A 22,463-nucleotide genomic window follows, 5' to 3' on the forward strand; every position below is an offset into this window, starting at 1 on the left:
CACTGCTGAGGGGAATATAAAGTGGCACAGAAAATAGTCTGGTGGGTAGGGGGAGGGTTCCTGGGCTGGGGTGAGGGAGGGGTGGGAGTTGGTGTTTAATGGATACGGAGTTTCAGATGGGAAGATGAAGAGTTCTAGAGAGGGATGGCGGGGATGGCGGCTCCAGAATGTGAATGTAGTGAAAGCCACTGCACCGTAGACTTGAAGGTGGTAAGTTTTATGTTGCATACGTTTAATCACAACAGTAAAAATAAAGGAGAGTGTAAATGAAAACTTAGAAAAGACTATCTTTGAATAAAGATGAGTTCCACTCAAGAAAGAAGGACAGGTTAACCGTAAGTTTGAATGTAGGAAAACTAAGATTTTAGTGTCTTCATAGCTCCCACCCGATTTCTTAGGGAGGAGAACATTTTTGATGGGAATATTTTGGTGTAAATGCTGGAAATGGAAGGAAAAGGGCAGGCATCGAACTTGAGACCTGGAAGGTCTTGGAAGGGGCCATCGTGATAAGGATGGGAGAGAAAGGGTAAAGGTCCACCTTCCGCACCTTTCTACTCCTTTGTAGCACGTCACAAATCTTCAGGACATGCTACTAAATTCTCCAATTATCGATGTGCATGATTTTGTTGAAGGAATGAAAAAGGCTTCATGGCCAGGTGAGGTGGCAGGGTTAGAGAAGACCAGAAGAAAACAACTGTCCATGAGAGCGGTCAGAAATCTTAGGGAGACTGAAACCAATACTACACTATATGTTAAGTAACTTTAATTTAAATAAATAAATAAATAAATAGATAATCAGAAAAAAAAAAAGAAATCTTAGGGAGGGCTTTGGATTTCCACAGCTTTGAGAGCTCTAGAAAATTCCACCTTGTTTTTGCAGAAGAGAGAATTTCCCAAGTCTTATCTGGTTTATAAATTTATTAGCTGAAGTCTGGTTTTTATGAAAATAAGGGGGTGGGGGAAGCCTCTGAGAATAAGTCATTATTTTAGGAAAATCATAATTATATTAGCTCCAACCGGACAAAAACTCTTCATGTTTATAGGAGGCTTTGGCTTCTCTTATTTAACTTATCTTCAGATGACATGAGCATTCTTCCCCATAATAAAACACTTGGAAATGTCAATGTAAAATATGCTAGGTATGTTACTGTTAAGATCGTCAATAAACTGGTCCTATGTATTCTCATGTGCTAGACATCTTTCACCTTCTTGTTTAATCTTCATTATTTGTCATGCTTGTTTTAAATTCTTGGTTCATACGGTTCAATAACTCACATTCTGGGGTTATCTATTGACCCGTTGGTTATCTTTCTTTTGGAGTCCAACCCAAAATGGCTTCAGTCCTTCCAGAATATTCTCTTGGTTTTTGGTTGGTCTCTAGTATTCATATTTGCTTCTTGCCTCATAAGGTTCCCCTGGGGAAAAAGACAGTAAATGATGCTAGTTTGCAATGTTAGTAGTATCCAGAAGCCAATCTTAATATCAGCTGGGCTCCTCTTGTCTGAAATAGAACGGCTATTTATCATAGGGTCTCAGGCACATGTGAAGCAGTCTTACATATTTGTAAGGTTTATATTTATAATTAGAATTAAGAATTGATTGGCAATGCAGAAATGTTATCTAATTGAATTTTTTAAATGCCAGGCATTCCTTAAAGGAGAGAAAGATATTTTCTTAGTGTGACGTATGCTGATGGTTTATATTTCTATGTATTTGTGTAGAAGTTTCTCCTTATCTACCATCAGAAACGCCGTAAGACATATCAGCTGCTGTTATAAAAGGTTTTAATGAGTTACATATGCACAGAATTCATAAAAAGTATCCAGTTAAAGAACACTGCCATCTGGGCTCGAGATAACTTTATCTGGTTTATATCCACGGAGATTCGCTCTGGGTAGAATTTTCCTCCTCTGGGTGGCGTCTTAAAGGGGCCACTGATCATAGCTCATTGGCAGTGGTATTTGATCAGGTTGTTTGCCTTGGGATTTAGAAAGTCAAGAAATAGGTTATATTAGAATATCTGTCTTCACTCTATAAATTGCATTGTTTGAAATTTAATAACACTTAAGTAAAATGTAAATTTTTTTTTAAGATTTTATTTATTTATTTGACAGAGATAGAGACAGCCAGCGACACAGAGAACACAAGCAGGGGGAGTGGGAGAGGAAGAAGCAGGCTCATAGCAGAGGAGCCCGATGTGGGGCTCGATCCCATAACGCTGGGATCACGCCCTGAGCCGAAGGCAGACGCTTAAGGACTGCGCCACCCAGGCGCCCCAAAATGTAAATATTTAAAGAAATTTACATTAGAAGTAAATGAAATCAGAAGTAGCAATTGGGTGGGAAGTTAACTGGCTTAGGAATTAAAATCCTTCTCAGATTCTGTTTATATTTCAAATTCCTCTGTTTATTTATTTATTTTTTTTACCTTACATTAATCCAGACTGGCTTCTCCTTCCTAGCATTCTGTACAGAGGTTTGGGATATTTTATTTTCTACGTGAACGTTGAAGAAAGCTCAAAGAAATTTAATCACATACACAGACGCTCTCCTATATGGGGAATGGACATTCTATTACCAGTGAACAGAGGCAAAAAGAAGGTTTCTAAAAGAGGTTAGAAGAGAAAGAAACAAATTCTCTAGGGGCGCCTCGCTGGCTTAGTCGGTGGAGTGAGAGACTTCTTGATCTCAAGGTTGTGGGTTCCAGCCCCATGTTGGGTATAGAGATTACTTAAAAATAAAATCTTAAAAAAAAAAAGAAGAAAGAAATTATCTAGCAGTAGGGTAACAGTGAGTATTATTTTCCTCATTTGGGGTAAGCTGACTGCAGGCACCTTGCAAATAGGTCTGTTCGAAAGGTCTGCCCTGAGCAAGCTGTCTGGGGTCATCAGAGTAAAAACCACGTCAGTTAATTATTAGTCATCCAAAACTCCTTGGGAGCCCATCTGCAATAAGAAAGACAAGCTGGCTCTCTCTGTGATCTCTGCCATGGTTCCTCCTTAAGCTGGCCACCTAACCTGGCCTAGGTTGACTCAGAAGTTTTTCCAAAGCAAAACATTTCCTCCAGTCACCTTTATTTTTATTACCATGCAGCTAGGGCTATCTTTTCTCTCTCTCTCTCTCTCTCTCTCTCTGTCTTCTGGGTGGGGGGCGGATGGAGAAGAAAACAAAAATAGTGCAACCGGCAAAGAATTGAAAGAGTCCCTCATTTAAACACACCCCAGGACTCTGGCCTCAAGGCAAAGGCAAAATCTTGATTACTGCCCAGTGGGCCACAAGGGGGCACTGTGGAACTGCGGAGCTCCCAAAGCCGCCGGGGCAGAGCAAGGGGCCCAGAACCCGCCAGCTACCTGGGACCGGCAAGGTTAAAGAACGGCCTTGTTTGGTGCTTTTATCCACTGCAAGGCTCACTGCCTTAAACACTAATTCGCCCGTGGTGCTGTCCCATCGGGGTGCCAGAGCTTCAGCTCCGCAGTGATTAGGGAGTCCCTCCGAGCTTCCCAAGGGGAAATGAGGGGTGGTGCTGGGAGGGGGCAGACAGCGTGCCCTGGGCAGGGACGGGTCAGAACACCTGCTGCAAAGGAAAAGCAAAGGAGCTGTGGGAACGGAATGGGCATGTGGCCTAAACCCAGCTAGTCTAGACCATCCCAGCCCCACCCTATGTGTTACCTAACAGGCTTTGCAGGAGCAAAGCAGGGCTCCCGGATCAGGCTAGCCAGGGAGCTGGCAAGGGCGCCAGGCTCATGGGAACCAGGAGAGACAGTGACATTCCTGCCTGAACTCCAGAGAAGGGATGCCCAGATCTTCAGCTCTCAGAGGACCAGACCTCGGAGCAGGAAGAAACCTGTCCAGTTCTGCCCCACCTGCCATGGGCTGCAGACTCCTCTGCTCTGCAGACCTTTGTCTCCTGAGAGCAATTTTGTCCTTGAAACAGGTGGGACATCTCTGTCCTAAGCCTGACAGCACCCAAATCCGTGGTACCATCGGGCTCCCTGTCATGTTCTTTCCGCAGCCCCTGTGTCCTTCCCTCCCAGACCCAGTGGATTCTGGAGTCACCAAACACCAAGACTGCTGATCAAAGCCAGCAAGCGACACTGAGACGTTCCCCCATCTCTGGGCAGCCCAGTGTATGTGGCCCCCAGGTCTTCTCTGCATCTTAGGATGAGTTACATGAGTCCCGGAGTGCAAAAGGGCACTTCCTCGGAGTAATTCTCAATGCGGCAGTCGAGTGCCTCTCGCTGGGAGCTGCACGTGAACTTCTCGAGCCTCGGACGTGGCCGTGGGTCTCTGTGCCAACAGCCAGGCACAGCCCCGCAGGGTCATGAGCGTTTGGTGCACAAACGTCCCAGCCCCAGCCTGGAGCAACCTCGGGGCTGACGGATCTGCGAGGACGAAGGACTCAACAGAAAGACAAACGGTTTAAGGCCCTACAGTGTGTGTGGCCTCTGGCTCTTCTGCCACTCAGGGCGAGGACAACAGGACGGCAAGCTCTGTCCAGAGGATGGTGCCGCATCAGAGGTGCACCCCCAAATTCCCTTCCCTGCCTGGCACTCCATGCTGCAAGCGTAAAGGAACGATACACAGTCCCATAGCTGGTATCCTCTTCTCCAGGATGGAGTATTCATTTGGGGATCAGAACAGTTTAATAAATACGTAGCTAGAAGGGAGAAACACAGAGATGTGTTTCATATGATACAGGGAGAAAAAACTGAGATTTTAGGGAAGTCTAGAAGAGCAAATATGATTAAAGATGGTTGAGAATAGAGATAGAGCTACAAAATTATTAAAAACTAGGTGATTTATCATGTAATCTCTTTTCTCACTCCAATCGAAGTCTTCAGGAGCCAGAAAATACAAAGCGAGATCTTACAGCAGCCGGATCACCCCGTGTGGGTCCCAGGCAAGGGCAGGCTCATGCTGAGAACCCTGGAGTGGATTCTGAACTCTGCCTTCTGGATTTCTCATCCCGGGCTTGCCTCCCCACACAGAGGCAGGCTTGCCTGCCCTGATCACCAATAGGCAGAGGCTCTCCGGTCTCCCCCAAGAGCAGGTCTGCTTGCCCGGAATAGCTTCTCCCATGTCATCGCCCAGATGCTGCCAGCTTCAGAGCACGGCTTCCTGGCAGTCTTTGGGATGCATCGTACTCTGTGACCAAACCTCTCCTTGCAACTCGGCCCCAAACACCGAAGCCTTTCAAATCCTCTGCCTCTGCTCTTGCTGTTCTCATGGTCTAGAAGGCCCTTCCCTGCTGCCCGAACATGGCCAGATACTAGGCATCTTGCAGGGACTGGCTCAGATATTCTTCCTCTTCTTAAAAGGATATCAGTCCTCTTGGCTTAGGGTCCCACACTTGTTACCTCATTTAACCCAACTGCCTCCCTAAAGACCCAATCTCCAGATACACTCACATTGGGGGTGACAATCACATTCAACGTATGAATTTGAGGGGTGGGACATGATTCAGTTCATAACAACAATATTGCTGTCTTTAGTTTCATAGGAAAAGCCAAGTAGATACTTGATGCGCTTAGACACTTGTGAAATGAATGAATTAAATGGCTACTTATGCAGAGCCGTGGAATATCATTAACCACCAACTGTTTTCCTTCACAGGGATCTCCTCCTACCTAGAACGTAATGGGTAATCTTGGCCCTCCATCCAGCCTCTGCAGTATTCTGAGCACGCTTGTTTGCATAGCCAGCGTTGATGACCAGAACTGTAAAGTAGCCTAATTGAATGTAGAGCTGAAACATGCCGATGTTCTCTTGCGGCAGAGAAAATTATGTTAGGATCACATGTATCTGGTCTCAGGATCCCGTCAAGAATTTTCCTTCGCCAGACACCACTACATCCTTAGAAACATCTCTTGCCATCATCAAGGGTGCTTCTCAGAAATGAATCTGAAAAACAGATAAAGAAAAATTGCTGTGCAGGTAATAACACCTTACACCCTTGCTAATTAAAGGGGACTCGTGCGCAAGTGCGTATGTGTGTGCGTGTGCATACACACGTGTGTGCATGTGACTGTGTTTTCTTGTGGAGACACACAAATGGAACTAGCTTCTCTCTGGGTGGAATTTATTAAGAAGCACTGGGTCACATTTATTAAGACACACAGGTCCTTCTGGGTAATGATCGTAGATGTGTCAGGCCCAACGGGGTCTACCTTGACTAGAGCGGACAGGGCTTATTTCTGGCTTTATAGGTTCAAAAACAAATAGGTAAAATAGAGAAACCCTAATGTACTATTTAAAATTTGGTAATAATTAAATTATCTACAGAATCTGGAAATGCGTGGATCTGATTAATGCGGAGAAGCTATGGGCTATAGTGTTTCCGGGCTGGTTCCACAGGAGATCATCAGAGTGTTTATTTTTATGGCTTATATTATTCTGACTTGCCTCTTTCGTTAGAGCATACTAATTGCACTGGCGTAGCAATTATTTCCTTCACAATCAAACTGTTGACAGTCCTTCGCCTCCACAGGCTAAGGGTGTATTTGAAGATCACCCCTAAATCAGCCAGGCTGGGAAAGCAGAAGAAAGGGTGTGTGGGGGGGGGATTTCTGTCCTTGATTTAGACAGAAGCTGTGCATCCGTGAGACTGTGAGCCGTCAGCCACACGGAGGGCAAGGCGCCCCGGGAGAGTGAGAGAGGGGCCCAGGAGAGAACAATTTAAGCGAATTCTTGGCTATCTCCTTGCATCAGGTGGTTTGAGTTCCCTGAGTGGATCCTGAGACACATGGGGCTGCCCAAGAAGAGGAGACGTGCCCTGAACCTCGGAATGCACCAAGGTAGTCCCTTGGCCTGGAAGGGAGGTGGTGGTTGAAGGGGTGGAGCCCCGAGGCCCGGGGTAATTAGTGTCAGGCAGGGGCAGGCGGAGGGAAATACGGTGAGTTGGGCTTATTGGGACATGCTCACCTTGCACCCACCCCTTGTGGGGGCCCTGGGCAGGACAAGGAATGTGCCTAGAGTAGCTGATCCTGAGTCCTACGGAAGTACCCTTTGGTGCTAGACCAGAAGGTGGCCTGCAGAGACAGCGGCGATGTCAGAGCGGTGACGTCATGGGCAAATACTCCTATCAGGGAAATGGGAGGTTCAGAACCTTAGACGGCTCCCCCCAGGGACTCATCCCTGAGCGGGGCTATCTTGGCTTCCCGATGCTGCCATGGGCTCCAGGCTTCTCTGCTGTGTGGCCCTTTGTCTCCTGGGAGCAGGTGAGTTCCAGGCACAGTGTGGACGCCTCCGATAAGCATTTGCCGTGCCTGTAATACAGGCTTGCTGCTGATGGCTGCGGCAGGAGGCCTCCCCCTCTGCTCGGCCCTCAGCTTCTTTCTGTCTCCTCCCCAGCAGGCCCAGTGGAATCGGAGGTCACCCAAACTCCAAGACACCTGATCAAAACAAGAGGACAGAAAGCGACCCTGAGATGTTCCCCGGTCTCTGGACACTTATCTGTGTACTGGTACCAACAGGTTCTGGGCCAGGGTCCCCAGTTTCTCATTCAGTATTATGATATGAAAGAGAGAGACAAAGGAAAGATTCCAGAACGGTTCTCAGCTCAACAGTTCAGTGACTACAGCTCCCAGCTGGACATGACCTTGCTGGAGCCGGGAGACTCGGCCCTGTATCTCTGTGCCAGCAGCTTGGCACAGCCATGCTCGATCAGCAGCCTGCTCTACAAAAATCTTCCACCACCACCCCCCCCCCAGCTCAGGAAGCGATGGCGAGGGTGGCACGGCCAGCTGCGGTGGCCCGGGCCCTGGGAAAGCAGACGGGCCTCTCCCAGACGCTCATTCTGCTGCTTACGTGTGTGGCGTGTCTTAGTGCTCGCAGAAATCATGCAAGATAAGTATCACGTTACCTGTTTACATATATGAGGGGAAGTGGCTTTCCTGCGTTTTCTATTTCAGACCTGGCAGAGCAAGGAAAAGTTCTGTTCCTCGACACCTGTGCTCCCCGCCCCCACCTGGAACTGTCCGCTCCCCTGGCTTCCTTTCCCAGGTGCAGATTAGCAGGGCGGGGAAGATCACGCACCATATGTGACGACCATAGCCTCCCCCCTGACAGCTTCGAGAAGAATAGCCATTGATCCTTCCCTATAACAACAACAATAAAAAATAAAAATAAAAAGAGAGAAAGGTGCAATTTTCTGCATGACCTAGGTCATGGCATGACTTCCATGGAGGCTGTGTGAGTAGGGAAGTTTCTAGATGAGTTCTCACAGCTGCAGAGCAAAGGGAATGGGATGTGTGCATGGAAAAGCTCGGTGTTCCCATACACGCTGCCATCTACCATAAGGGAAAGGACCACGGGTCCTCGTTATTTATTCCTTAGTTTCTTTTACTCCACAGTTTGGAGTCCCTTACTTGGTACAAAGTACTGTATCACATAAAATAGAAAATGCAATTTAGTATGTTTCTTGTCTTTGAGAGTTTCAAGGTCTGCAATATTAAATGTATAATATTTATCTTCGATAGTTGATGATTTCTATTGGATCCACCTGTCCCATGAAAACAGGTGACTCACGAAACTCCAAGTGCCAAATACATTAATTCCCAGACATGGTTCAACTCTGCTGCCGATAGAGACTCACAAAAGAAAATAGCACTATCATGTTTTGACAACTTACTATATGCCAAGTAAAAGTCCTTTATTTGCAACATTTCCATGAATTATCAGAGGAAAAAAAAAAAGCCTAAAAGACAAATGCAATTTCTGCTCTCATTTTAAAGATGAGGGGAGTTGCCCTAAAGTTAAAGAACTTGACCAAATGAAATAGCTGGTCAGGTGCAGAAGTGGGGCTCAAACCCGGGCCTGACTTGAGTGCTGTGTTTACACATGCACGCTCTCATGCATATTCATAGATGCCCGCCCTTAAAGCCCGGATGTTGTTCCGTGTGCTTTTCAGCCTGGCTGACTCTAATGAAATCATTGACGGAGATCCGTTTCCTCAGGGGAAGGTCCAGCTAGGAGCCCTGAGCACCCAGCTGTGGTTCCAAGTCCAGCACAACCTACTAGTCAGTATTGACTGAGGCCAGTTTCTCGACATGATAGACAGAATTTTCACATATAAAATGAGAGCAATAATAAGCTTTGGTATCACTCTGAGTACTCCAGAGAAACAGATCACACACACTCATATATGTGTATATAATTTCCTTATTATAGAGAATCAGCTCATACAGTTCGGGAGGCTGGTAAGTCCAACATCTGTAAGCTGGGCCGGTGGTGCTGGAGAACCAGGCAGAACAGAGGTTCAAGTTCGGAGGCTAAGCAGGGAGAGCCGATGTTCAAGTTCAAAGGCTGTTGAACAAGAAGAGCTGATGTTCCAGTTTGAAGGCCATCCGCTGGACAGTTCTCTCTTGTCTGGGGCAGAATCCATCTTTTTGTTCTATTCAGATCTTCAACTGATTGGATGAGGCCCACCTACATTATGGAAGGCAATCTGCTTTACTCTATTGATGTAAAGGTTATTCTCATCTAATGTTAAAATCTACCTATTTAAGTGTGAATCACATCCCAAAACACCCTCTCAGGAATGCCCAGAATGGTGTTTAACCACATATCTGTGGATCCTGTGGCCCAGTCAACACATAAAATTAGCCATGATACCAACTTCCAGGGCTCTGTAAAAATTTAATAAGCATAAAGTACCTACCAAGCACAGAGTAAGAATCTGGATATCTTGATTCCTTTTGCTAATCTCTGACAGTTTTTTCCACCATTTCCTACGTACAAAGGTAGATACAGACACATTTTACCTAAAACTCCTATAGTTGTCACAGAAATGGGAATATTTATGCCTGATGATTCATTATGAAATTAACTAGCACGCCTAACATCCCTTCTTAGGCATTTTAACATCAATTTTATTGACATATGAATTATATACAATAAACATTACACACTTTAAATGTTCAGATCAATGTGTTTTTGCTATTTATATGTATATACCCATGAAACTCTCCCCCAACTAAGTTATAGAACATTTCTATCACCCAGAAAGTTCCCTCATGCCCGTTTGCAACACCTGTCTCCATCCCTGACAAACTAATGATATGATTTCTATTGCTATAGATTCGTTTCACTCAAGCACCTTTTTAATGGATATTTAAAGTCTCTACCCAGGGTGCGCTTGGGTGGCTCAGTCGGTTAGGTATCCGCCCTCAGCTCAGGTCATGATCCTGGGGTCCTGGGATCAAGCCCCACATTGGGCTCCCTGCTCAGTAGGGAGTCTGCTTCTCCGTCTCCCTCTGCCGCTCCCCCCACCCTGACTTGTGCTCTTTCTCTCTCAAATAAATAAACAAAATCTTTAAAAAAAAACTCTACCCATTAAAACAATTCCTCTTTAGTACACAGCTAAATATAAAGAGAGGGAGGTGCTTCTGGAAAGTTCTATGGTTAAGGAGGGCTTGAAATCATATGAGATACCTGATTCACGTTAGAGACAATTCTATCTGCAGATAGATGGTTTGATTGATCATCAAAAGCTCTTCCTGGCTGCTTGAGCTGTTTCTATAAAATTTATTTACTCATTTTAATTCATTTCTTTTTCTCCTGAACCCATTCATTCAAATTATTTTATAATGAAGTTTTGACAAAAAGTCATCATCTCCAAGGAAATTATGTCGTGTTCCTATCAGATGCATACGTAGCTGGGTTTCATGTTCACACATGGCGTGCTGGGGCTGAGCAGACCAAAGGCAATGGTGATGTCATTAAGAGATCATTCTATGCTGGGAGAAGGGTTCCCTTTGCCTGGACCCAGTGTCAAACCCTCAGAACACGAGCCTTGACCTGGAAAATCCCCCTTTCTCCTCTGGCCTCACCTGCCACCATTCTCCTGCATTGTTTTTCTGTCTCCTGGACCAGCGAAGTCCCAGGCACAGATGTGAAACCCACTCCTGGGCCTGCCAGGCCCCAATTCAACGCTTGACACTGTGGATATAAGACCAGGCTCCCCTTTGGTTCCAGCTTTAATTTCGACGTCGTCTCCCCGGCCCTGGAGATGCTGATTCACGGAGCCCCCAGATGTGTGGTCCTGTTCAAGGGATATCAGCACAGCAGGAGGCGACCACAGATGTGAGACACGAAATCATGGACCCAGCGCCAGCTACATGACTTGCAATATTATTCGGAATTTGAAGATCACAGCAGCAGAGCATGGAAGCCAGTACGGGGTCCTCCTAAGCGTGGGACTGTGGGCAACAGGGTACAGTTTCTGAGCTTCGTTGTCTTTATTACTTAATTACTGACAGCCATTCTTCACAAGAAGATATTCCCCCATGGAATGGATGTCTCAAAACAAAACAAAACAACCCAGAGCATTTTGCACTTACCCTGGAGGCTGCCGCCTCCCCACAGTCCCTCACACGTCTGAAAGCGTCCTCTGCACTGCCGAACAGACATCCTCTTCCACAGTGAAAGGTCAGTCACAGGCGTGAGGTGTTTCTGCTTGCCACGTCTCACCCCAAACGCGGGAAGCAAGAGCTCTGGTGAGCTCGAAGTGCTCTGGCTACATTTGGCCGGTGTCTCATTAGTGAATTGATAAGAAACAGAGCAAAACAGCTCCTCCAGAGTTAATGAGCCTGCCCTCGAGGTTCAGAAACCAGACACGAGAAGACTTGTAGCTGGAAGGATGTTAGCAGGATGATGGTCAATGAAGCAAAGTGGAAATGGAAACTTGAAGGAGTATTTGGGACACACGAGTCATCAAAGGCATCAGGAAGCCGCAAGGATTTTTCCCCAATTCAGAACTACAGAGATATGCAGAGACACAAAACCAGTGCATTGAGGAAGAATTAGGTCACAGGTTGCATATTGCTGTACAAAAAAAGTGAAGATTGACTTGTAAGACTCGTGTCATTTGGCCAAGTCCTTTCTTCGCATCCTAAGCTGTTCACTTGTACGTTGATGTTTCTGTTTGGCCCTGGGGGGGGGGGGTGGCCCCTTGCGAGGGTTGGCTCTGGGGCCCAGGCAGGAAGAGTGACATCTCAGAATGACTCCCTGGAGAGCCCTTTCCCGGGTCATCAGCACACAGACCCAGAAGAGCGCTCCGTCAGCCCTGCCCCTGCCATGAACGCCAGCCTCCTGTGCTGTGTGGCCTTTTGTCTTCTGCAGGCAGGCAAGCCCAGGGCAGGGTCCCTTTCCTGGGTGGAAATCTCAAGGTCCCAGCCCTAAGCCTTTCCGTCGTGTCTGTGACATCAACTTTATCTCCTTCCCCACAGGGCCGCTGAATGCTGGCATCACTCAGACCACCAAATTCAAGGTCCTGGGGACAGGACAGAGCATGACGCTGGAATGTGAGCAGGATACGAACCACAACTCTATGTACTGGTATCAACAAGACCATGGACATGGGCTGCGGCTGATCCATTACTCAGTCGGTGCTGAGACCTCTGAAAACGGAGAAGTGCCGATGGATACAGTGCCTCTAGGTCAAGTATAAAGAACTTCCTTCTCAAGCTGCTGTCCGCAACCCCCTCCCAGACGTCGCGTACCTCTGTGCCAGCAGTGTTTCCTCAGTGCTATACAGCTGCCTCCTCTCTGCACAAAAAAAGGCAAGAGGAGGCCCCGCGCCCCGGGACTCAGCGGAGCCCTCTGCACACTCCCAGCCCCAGGAGCCCGGGAGCCCGGGAGCCCGGGAGCCCTGTAGCCCCAAGTGGCCCGTGCACGCAGTGTGAACCTCGGTGTGTGCTAAGACCCATCTCCAGGGCACTCTCAGCCTGGCCTGGACCTGCCCAGGTGTCAGGTGGCTATCTCCACCTTCGCTCAACCTTTCTCATGGAGGCAGTCCCCCCACAAGGCCCTGCCGGGTCTGTCCTCTCCCCACCTCTGAGCCTATAATGCACAGCTCACTGGCCGTCTCTGTTCTGGCCACGATGCTAGGCTCTCATCTCTGCCATGTCCCTTCCCATCTCAGGGAAGTCCAAGGCTATTTCCTTGCACTGGGCATGGACTTCTCCTTTTTGTGATGGCAACTCCCACTCATGCTTGAGTTCAAGGTCCCCCTGAGTGGTGGGCCACTTCTGGGTACACTTGTTTCCCAGATGAACAGTGGACACTGTTGACAAGTCTCTGTTCTAGATTTTCTAAGTTCTGACTGCAGACTTTCCTCGCAACCAGCGTTTGAGTGCTGGTATCATGAAGACCATCTTCTGAGACAATATATTGAAGACGAAAATAAAAAACAAAAAGTAGCCTTTATTTAAAAAAAAAACCCTCACAACTTCTATTTAGAAATGTAAAAACATAATTCTAAATAAATCCGGAGATTTTACCAGAAATCCAAATAGGAATTTTAAAATGCTTAGAAATAAGAGCTACTGAGAATACAAAGGTTGTACTTAGAGGGAAATTTATAGATGAAAAGGGCTTAAGAGTTCAAAAACTAATAATCTAAATGTCAAGTTGAGGACATAAGACGAGTATAGAATAATCTCCCCCCAAAGTAAAAGAAGTAAAAGAACAAAAATAGGCAAAACAAAAAGCAAGATATAGTAACGAGACTGAACAATGACACACTATTTTGGAAACTAATAAAATGAACACTGTAAGCAGGACTGATGAGGAAAGAAGGGCGGGAAAAATAACATTAAACATCAAAAAGAAAGGATAGCTAAAAATAGAACAGAGCTCAAACTGTAAAAGAACACTATGAAAATTGTCATTAAATTAGAAAGAAATGAGGATGTATGAAATAGGAATGTGATCTAGGGGCGCCTGGGTGGCACAGCGGTTAAGCGTCTGCCTTCGGCTCAGGGCGTGATCCTGGTGTTCTGGGATCGAGCCCCACGTCAGGCTCCTCCGCTGTGAGCCTGCTTCTTCCTCTCCCACTCCCCCTGCTTGTGTTCCCTCTCTCGCTGGCTGTCTCTATCTCTTTCAAATAAATAAATAAAATCTTTAAAAAAAAAAAAAGGAATGTGATCTAATCAATAGCTAATGTCTACCCACCTCCCAAAACACCAGGCACGGATAGTTTTACAGTCAAATTTTACCAAATGGTCAAATAACAGATAATTGCAATTTTATACAAAATATTCTAGAGACTAGAAAAAGGAAGCTCTCCAACTCGTTGCATGAGCTATGATAAACTCGAGCAGAGCTCCGTGTCCTAGGACCAGAGCCCTCGTCAGGGAAGTAGAAATGCCTGGTGCTGGCCTGGGGTTCCATAATTTTATGCACACTTACTCTTTGTTTCTTGGAAGCAATTCCAAGCACATGGAAAGATGTTTTATCCCTGAGTCCACTTTGCCTAGACGGCAGTCATTTCCCAAGTAGATCTGTAGGACTGCCTCCATGGACAGAGTCACCCAGACCCCCCCCCCCCCAACACCCAGTGACAAGAATGAGCTGAGCAACAACACTTGGGCGAGAACAGTGACGCTGTGAAGCAGAGCCTTCTGAAAACCTTCCTACAAGTCAGCCAAATGTGTTACTGCACACATTTGAGTGGCCTCCCCAGTTAGGGGGGGCTCAGCTGTGTTTCTTGGGCGAGTAGCGGAGACACAGAGCCACAAACGTCCTCCCTGACCCCAGCACCTTGCTCCCACCCACCCAGTCCTCTCTGCTCCTGTTCTCTCTCTGAAGGAAAGAATGCTTGAAACGCCAGCCGACTCCCGATAAAAGTGGCCAGACTTTAATGGCTAGAGAACAATGAGAAGTTCTGCTCACAGTCAAAGGGAGAATGAAATTAACTAGAAGACAGCTTCTTAGGTTTCCAGGACAGTCAAGTTTATTACTCCATGTTATACACCAGTGTTTTAAAGGTCAATGAGTTTCAGTCTTCTTCCATAAATAAGCTAGAAGGAACCTAATTTGTAACGCCTGGTGACTTACTACGGCGTGAGGCTCTGCTACAGGCTGTGGGGACATAATATCGTGCAGAGACCAGTGAACACAGAGAGAACACAGGTCTTTGACCTACAGAGAATAGAGGAGCTCCCAGCTCAGATAGTTTCCCAGGGCATCATTTCATCCCTGTATCTCTCCATAGATCAGTGCATTCAAGAGACTTCTAGGGTGAAACTGAGCCACCGCCCCCTGCCCCAGTGCCCACTCTTGCCTAAGCAGTGGATAATGTTGCATGTGTGTCACTGGGAGAATGGAGGGGATGGTGACAGAATAGCTGAGGTTCTGACTTGCAGATGAGACAATGAATTCCCCCTTTGGTCCCTTGTATTAAAAGTGCTGTTGACACATCTCAGTGATGATGCCCAGCAGACAGAGGGGGGATGGGTGAGGGAGAGGATAACACGCAGTGTGAGGCCACTGCCTCCAGATGGCAGTAGAGCTGGAAGGGACAACCCATGCACTGAGTTTGTTAAGAAAGGAGCTTATAAATATTTAAAGTAGTCATCCAAGTATGTTATAACATAAATCGTGTCCCCTGAGGTCGGGAGGGGGGATTGAGAGAGGTGGTGACGTCACGATGAGAACTGTAGGGACGAGGGACCCTCCCTCCTCCTCTGCTCATGCTCACGAGAACCTCCAGCTGGTGAACCTCCCAGCGCAGCCCTGACTCCACCATGGACCTCAGGCTCCTCTGCTGTGTGACACCCTCTGTCTCCTGGGGGAAGGTGCGTCCTCCGAACACCGAGCAGTTACAGTGAATGCGTGCGTGTGAGTGTGAGCGATGATTACGTGCCATGAGTATAACCCATGTCCTCCTTGCTGTGCCCGACTTCTGTCTCCCCAGGTCACGCAGGAGCCGGAGTCGCCCAGTTCCCCAGGCACAGGGTCACAAGGAAGGGCCAGAATGTAACTCTCAGCTGTGATCCAATTTCTGGTCATGTTGGCCTTTATTGGTACCGACAGACCGTGGGGCAAGGCCCGGAGTTTTTGATTTCCTTCCAAAACAATAACCCAGTGGACAAATCAGGGATGACCAATAATCGGTTCTCTGCCAAGAGGCAGACGGGAACCCACTCCACTCTGCAGATCCAGCATGAGGAGCAGGGGGACTCGGCGGTGTACCTCTGTGCCAGCAGTCTCAGCACAGTGGGGCACAGTCCCTCCTTCCTCTTCACAAACCTCAGACTCCTCTCTCCTTGCCGCAGCTGGAGCCCCTACACTGGCTGCTCTCTGTTCTTCATTCCCCGACGGAAAGAAGTAGATTTGGACATCAGCTGTCCTTTGGGTAGAAAGGGACACTAGATAAAACTCCCAAAATGAATGTAAATATTGGTGGATGAAACCGTTGTGGCTCATTGGGTTCTAGGAGTCCCAGAGCCAGCCCACGGCTCCAAAGCCAGGACCGACGGTCTGGGACACAAGGGGTTTTCTGCAGGACCTGAGGCTCTCTGTGCAGCGGGCAGCACCTCCTACTCTGTGCAGATTTGCGGCCGCATCTGGAAAGTTCCTGACCACCTTCTCGGGCATATTCTTTCCTCTAAAGCTTCTTCTGTCCCTGAAACACTGGAAACTTTTAGCAACATAGTAGCAGGCTATCTTCCTGTTTGAAGTACAGGTCTTCACTACTTTTGTGGTGGTGAAGGGACAAGCCCCATAACAGCCGTAAGACCTCACTCCTCTGCCCAGTTTGGGCGGCTCGCTGTCTCCGTTTGTCATCGTGTTCCCAGCACTGTGGGGCCTGGTAGTGAGCCTGCGGCACCTGACCGGGCTTCCCCAGTCTCACCCTGATGCCCGGAGTGAATCTGACATTTCTAGAGACAGCCCGTTTTCTTTGATGCCCTAGCCTTCGGAGTTGAAATTTCCTTCAATTCCTTGATTCGAGAAGACAGGGTATTTTCTTTATAATAATGCCCCTATTCCTTTTTACTTGTTTTATTTGCTATGTGATATGTTTTTATATGTTATTTGTTGTAAATATAAATAATTATCCAGTAATACCATCTTCCTCTCGCCTGTCAGGGAAGCTGTGGATTGGGCGTATGAAACCTAAAGTCATGCTCAGCGTTCATAGGATGATGGATCATGGGTTTCTGGGTGTCCTGAGAGATAGCCCAGGACTCCGAGACTGGGACAGAATGTCACAGACTCAGCGATGACGGAGGTGTCTTGAGCCTTGCATAGCTGGTAAGGGGGTTACAGTCACCCCATATCTACTCAGAAATTCTGGTAGCTCAGCACACCAAAATTTCTTTCCTCAGAGAATGAACGTCCTTGGAAGGGAGTTTTCCTGGACTTATTTTTTTTTCTTATTTATTATTTTTTATCTATTTATTTTTAGAGAAGGAGAGGGAGAGAGAGAATCTGAAGCAGGCTCCACTCCTAGTGTGGAGCCCGATGTAGGGCTCCATCCCACAACCCTGAGATCATGACCTGAGCCAAAATCAAGAGTCGGACGCTTCACCAACTGAGCCACGCAGGTGCCCCTGGCCGTATTTTAATTGTGACATCAGCAAAGCACTGCTTGCTCTGCTGCCCTGTGTCCGTGGAAGTGAGAAAGGCTAGGGCACAGTGAGGCGTTCCTTATCCTTGGGTTGCCATTCCTGGGACTTCCTTCCTAGACCCTGTCTCCAATTTTGCCACCTTTCTCCACACGACCCTGGAGGATGCAGCTTCCTTATACCACTATCTTCTCTCCCTGCTGCCGAAAGGAGCCGATGAGCACTGTACAAGCTATCCATTTAGTGGAGACTGTCCTTTGCTCGTCTTGATTCCATCCATGCTTATTTTTCCCCTTAGATATTGCATCCTCCTGGATTGCTTATTATCTTATAAGATGTCTTGTATTTTTCTTATATGCCAATTTTACCTTTTATTGACACGCACTGGACCCCATCCTGAAGGTAGTCTCACTGTATTCCTAGTCTTGTGCAGATCTATATTTTGGAGGTACCACTGGTGGCCCTTTGGTGGCGGAAGGGGGTATTTTTATTTACCTCTAGTAATAGATATTAAAGAACTTCCTTACACGTCAATCTTCTGTATTTTTCTTCCTAGTTGAGACTAACTATTTTCTTCCATTCCTCCCATTCTGTCTGTCTCCTCTTCAGGAGAAGATTAAGGGAGAAGATTTCAGTTGCACTTACTGCCAGATATGTGATAATAGTTTAGTAGAAGGAGGGTGGGAGATTAAGCGTGGTAACTTGGTGTCGGGATTAGGGTTTCAGGAAGTTGAGCATAAAATTTGCAGGATGCTACTTCTGGCATATTCTCCCTGCTGACTCTGCAGACACTTCCCAGCATCCCTCGGGCTATTGCAGAAGAAACAATGGTGAAACTGCCGTCACTGGCCACAAGATGGCACTGTGATGCCACTGACATCAAAGGGGCCCTGAGGGAAGTCTGGGAGAGCAGCCAAGGAAGGGAAAGGGTTAAGAAAAACTTAGGCGTGGATCCAATATCAGGCAGATGTGGAAGAAGTTTTCAGTTATTGCTAGGCTACCTACAGCTATGGCAGAGGTGGGGGGTCCCTCTAAACCATAATGAGCTCCACAGTTGAAGGGTTGGGGCAAGGCAGCCTTGAGGCCAGGGGCAGGTGCAGACAGAGGAGCAACTGTCTCAGAGGAATATGGGAAACCAAGGGGGTGGGGTGCACCCTAAACTCAGTGCACCACAGCCACACCCCATCTCCCCTGCAGGCCTGGCTCAGCAATGTCTAGGAGAGCAGTAGCTGACCCCACCTGAGCTGTGTCAGAAGGGACCTTGGGCCGGGCAGTCCACAGGGGTGGGAAGCAGTGACATCCCAGGGAGACTCATTTGTCCGTTGGAGAAAGGCTTCGAAGCTCCCTTTCTCGGTGCTGTGGATGAGAGCATTTAGCTGGGACAGCCCCCTTTTCGCCCTGCCTCTGCCATGAGCCTCAAACTCTTTTGTGTGACTCTTTGTCTCCTGGGAGCAGGTGAGTTCTGGACTGGGCTGGAAATCTGTGCCAAGGTTTTGCAAAGCCCCAGCTCCAAGCCTTTCTCTTTCGTTTGCAGATTCAGGTTACTCCTGAAGCCTTGCCTTTACCCTCTGTCTGCCTCTCCAGCAGGTCCCTTGGATGCTGCGATCACCCAGAGGCCAAGATACCAGATTGTACAAATAGGAACTAAAATGACCCTGGAATGTTCTCAGGATATGAACCATTTTGCAATGTTCTGGTATCGACAAGACCCAGGACAGGGACTGAGGCTGATCCATTATTCAAGTGGTGTCACAGGCACTGCCAAAGAGAATGTCGGGGAAGGGTACAGTGTCTCCCGAAACAAGCAGGAGCACTTCTCCCTGACCCTGGAGTCTGCGGGCACCAACCAGACATCCGTGTACCTCTGTGCCAGCAGTGAATCCACAGCGCGGCTCAGCCAGCTGCTCTCTGCACAAAAAGCTCAGCCACGAGCATGGAAGATACTCCTTCCTGAGGCCCTGCCTCACAACGGGGGAGGGGGGGGGACTGCCCTTACTGAGGCTTTCACCTGACTTCCTAGCAATGGGATCTCAGGCTAGGGGCTGCGGGGGGCTTAAGCAGGGTGACCCTCCGTGTGAACGGTGCTCCATCATTGGGCGAGGGGGTGTGCAAGCAGGTGCAAAGAGCACCTAACATTATTCCACACCATCTGGAGTATTCTGGTACTTGAGTAAAGCAGAGGAACAAATAGCATCTAACATGAAATTAATATTTCACTTTCTTTTCAGTGGAGAGGAACAAAGCAGAAAGCAGCCGAGCAGTTTTAAACTCCCAGAATGGTCTGGGATTCTCCAGACCAAAAACCATGACCAAAGGTTACCCTGGGGTCAAAACCATTGCACACCCTGCAAAAATTCCCCGGAAGAAAACAAAAAAATCTCAATGGCAAGTTAAAAAACACCCAAGTGAACAAGCCACGTAGGGGAAATGTTAGGAGGTACATCAAACAGCAGCATGGCCGCCAAAGAGACCGCCAGCTCGCCTCTGTCTGTGGCCGCAGGGCAGTGCTTTGAGTCTCCCGAGGCTCGGGAGGGTACATTAAGGAAGGGACCGACTTCTTATCATCCCTTTGGCTTGGTTTGAAACCCATGAGCTCCTCAGTTTATTTCTTGTAAAATAATTACAAAACGATATTGGGCAATAATTTTAGTCTCCCCACGGCCCATTTCCCTCCTTGGCTCCTTATAGGTGGAAGTCCGAACCCAAAAGCAACGTTGCGTAGCTTGGGATCCATGAACTCCAAGGCTGGGCATCCATGGGGGGGGGGGTCTTACATCAAGTGCAAACCCCATGAGCTGCACGCCCCCTGCGGTCACGCGCTGCCCTTGTGCACCCTTGAGCCTGCGAGGGAGCTGCTGGCTCGGCCAGGACCTGCTGGCAGAGAGGGGAGCAGGCGGCTTGCCTGGCAAAGAAAAATCAATTCACGCTTTGGCTAACCTGCTGAAAGCCTAATGAGATGCTGAACTGTGAAACTGATAAATGACCAATTTGCCAACCTGTGGCGTTTACAGCATTTCAGGATTCATAGAATAATCTCTAAAGCTTTGGAGGATTTTTTTTTTTTGAAGTTTTTGACCCTCGAAAACTCAGCCATTGATCCTCAGCTATTTCTTAGCAAACTTGTTAGTCTAGTTTATTTTGATGCCAAATTTGGATGCTCAATGTTTCAGTCTCCAGGAACGCCTCACATTTCTCAGTATTTCATGCATGTGAGTGTCCTTGTCTTTTTATCTGTGTGTGGTTCATTTCCCAATTGGACTATGTGGAACGCGAGCATAAATTTATGTATGTCTCGGGGCGCCTGGGTGGCGCAGTCGTTGGGTGTCTGCCTTTGGCTCAGGGGGTGATCTCGGTGCTGTGAGATCGAGCCCCACATTGGGCTCCCTGCTCTGCTGGGAGCCTGCTTCTTCCCCTCCCACTCACCCTGCTTGTGTTCCCTCTCTCGCTGGCTCTCTCTGTCAAATAAATAAATAAAATCTTAAAAAAAAATTATGTATGTCTCTCATCTTTTAGGAAATTCACTTATTTAGGCTTTAGCAATAGCTTATTAAAGTATAATTAATAGAGAGTAAAAAAAAAATCCCTCAAATTAATACATAATACATGTACAGCTTGGTAAATTTTGACGAATGTCTCCACCAGTGCAACAATGACCAAAATCAAGATAAAGACGTTTCCATCACCCAAGAAAGTTTCCTCGTGCGCATTTCCAATCAGCTTCTTTCCCAGAGCTAAGCACTTTTCTGATTTTTATCACCATAGTTTTGTCTATACTTGAACTTCTTGGGATAGAATTTCAATCTAAAATGGAACCAGGAGGATATAAAATGGAAAATCTCATGCACGTGCCCTCAGAAAAACAAAGCGTAAGAACTGGGAGACTGATTCCCCGTAAATGCCTGAGTAATAGAAAACGGATAATGTTGGAATTTTCTTAAATAATAGGGAGTTGTTCAGGGGTTACCTCATACTGCCCTTGGGAAATTTTTCCTAATGATTCCCAGAGGCATAAAACAAGAAATGACCCAGGGCGTGTTGGTCTTGCAAAGTCAACTGAATTAAGTTTTGTTTGTCTGACTGGACGGGTTTTGTCTGTATTTTCCAAGCTGGTCTCCCTTTGTATTCGATTTTAACAGACCTCCCTGAGCTCTCTCCTGTCTCCATCCCCTGCCCATGGGAACAGCCCACCCAAACCCTCGACAGACTCCCCTGGAGTCTGTGTGTCCTGAAGTACGTTTCCTCTACTGTTTCCAAAAACTCATCTTTTTGACAATTCTGAGCTTCACAGTCATATAAATGGTCATCGATGCTCTTTTTCAATTGACTTCTTTTTTTCAAAAATTAGTATTTTTGAAATGTACTCCTGTTGTTGGGTTTATCGGTCATTTATTCTTTCTTATTACAGCGTGGTATCCCACTGCATAAATACACCAGGATTTGTTCATCCGTTCACCTGTGGATGGATAGCGGAGTTGTACCAGTCTTCAGCTATTACGGATAAAACTGTTGTGAACATTCCTGTACAAGTAACTGTGGCTAAATGCATTTATTTCCCGCAAGCGTAGGCAGAAAAGTGACATTGCTGATTCATAGGGTAGATGCACGTTTGACTTCATTAGAAACAGTTGAACAGTTTTTCAGAGTGGCCAATGTACCATACTGAGCTCCCCTTTCTCACCAACATTTGATGACCTCCGTCTTTTGTTGTCAGCCATTCTGTGGGCAGTGCAGTGGGATCTCGTTTGCATTTCACCATTGAGTGATGATGTTTGCTTTTTGGCCATTTCTAGCTTCCTGTTTTCTCTTGTAAATTGCCTGCTTTTATACTTGTTCATTTTTAAGAAAAGGGGGCTGTCTTTATACCATTGATTTGTAGGACATATTTTTATGCCCTCGAGAGGAATCTTTGGACCATTAAAGATGCCGAGTCTGTCTTCCCACTGTGGTTTGCGTTTGAGCTTTACTTATGTTGTCTTTGGATGAGCTGAAATTTTACGTTTGTAAAGTCTCTTTTATCATTTTGCTCTTTCACATCTCGAGCCTTTCGCATCCTGTCTCAAGCACGTTTGCCCCCCCCTCAAGATGAGTCTTTCCTTTCTAGTTCTTTCTCTGC

The 22,463-nt window shown here is 47.1% G+C and overlaps 1 pseudogene and 1 gene segment (V, D, J or C); both read left to right on the top strand.

Annotated features, from left to right (window-relative positions):
• Positions 1–7,142: 7,142 nt before the first annotated feature.
• Positions 7,143–9,031, top strand: LOC130542123 (T cell receptor beta variable 5-5-like). The segment is given in 3 exon segments: positions 7,143–7,216; positions 7,350–7,722; positions 8,908–9,031. Coding segments are annotated over 3 exon segments (546 nt in total).
• Positions 9,032–12,062: 3,031 nt separating this feature from the next.
• LOC130542124 (T cell receptor beta variable 6-5-like) lies at positions 12,063–12,682 on the top strand (annotated as a pseudogene).
• Positions 12,683–22,463: the final 9,781 nt, after the last annotated feature.

Source organism: Ursus arctos, unplaced genomic scaffold (genome assembly GCF_023065955.2).
Source record: "Ursus arctos isolate Adak ecotype North America unplaced genomic scaffold, UrsArc2.0 scaffold_3, whole genome shotgun sequence".
Taxonomy (NCBI): domain Eukaryota; kingdom Metazoa; phylum Chordata; class Mammalia; order Carnivora; family Ursidae; genus Ursus; species Ursus arctos.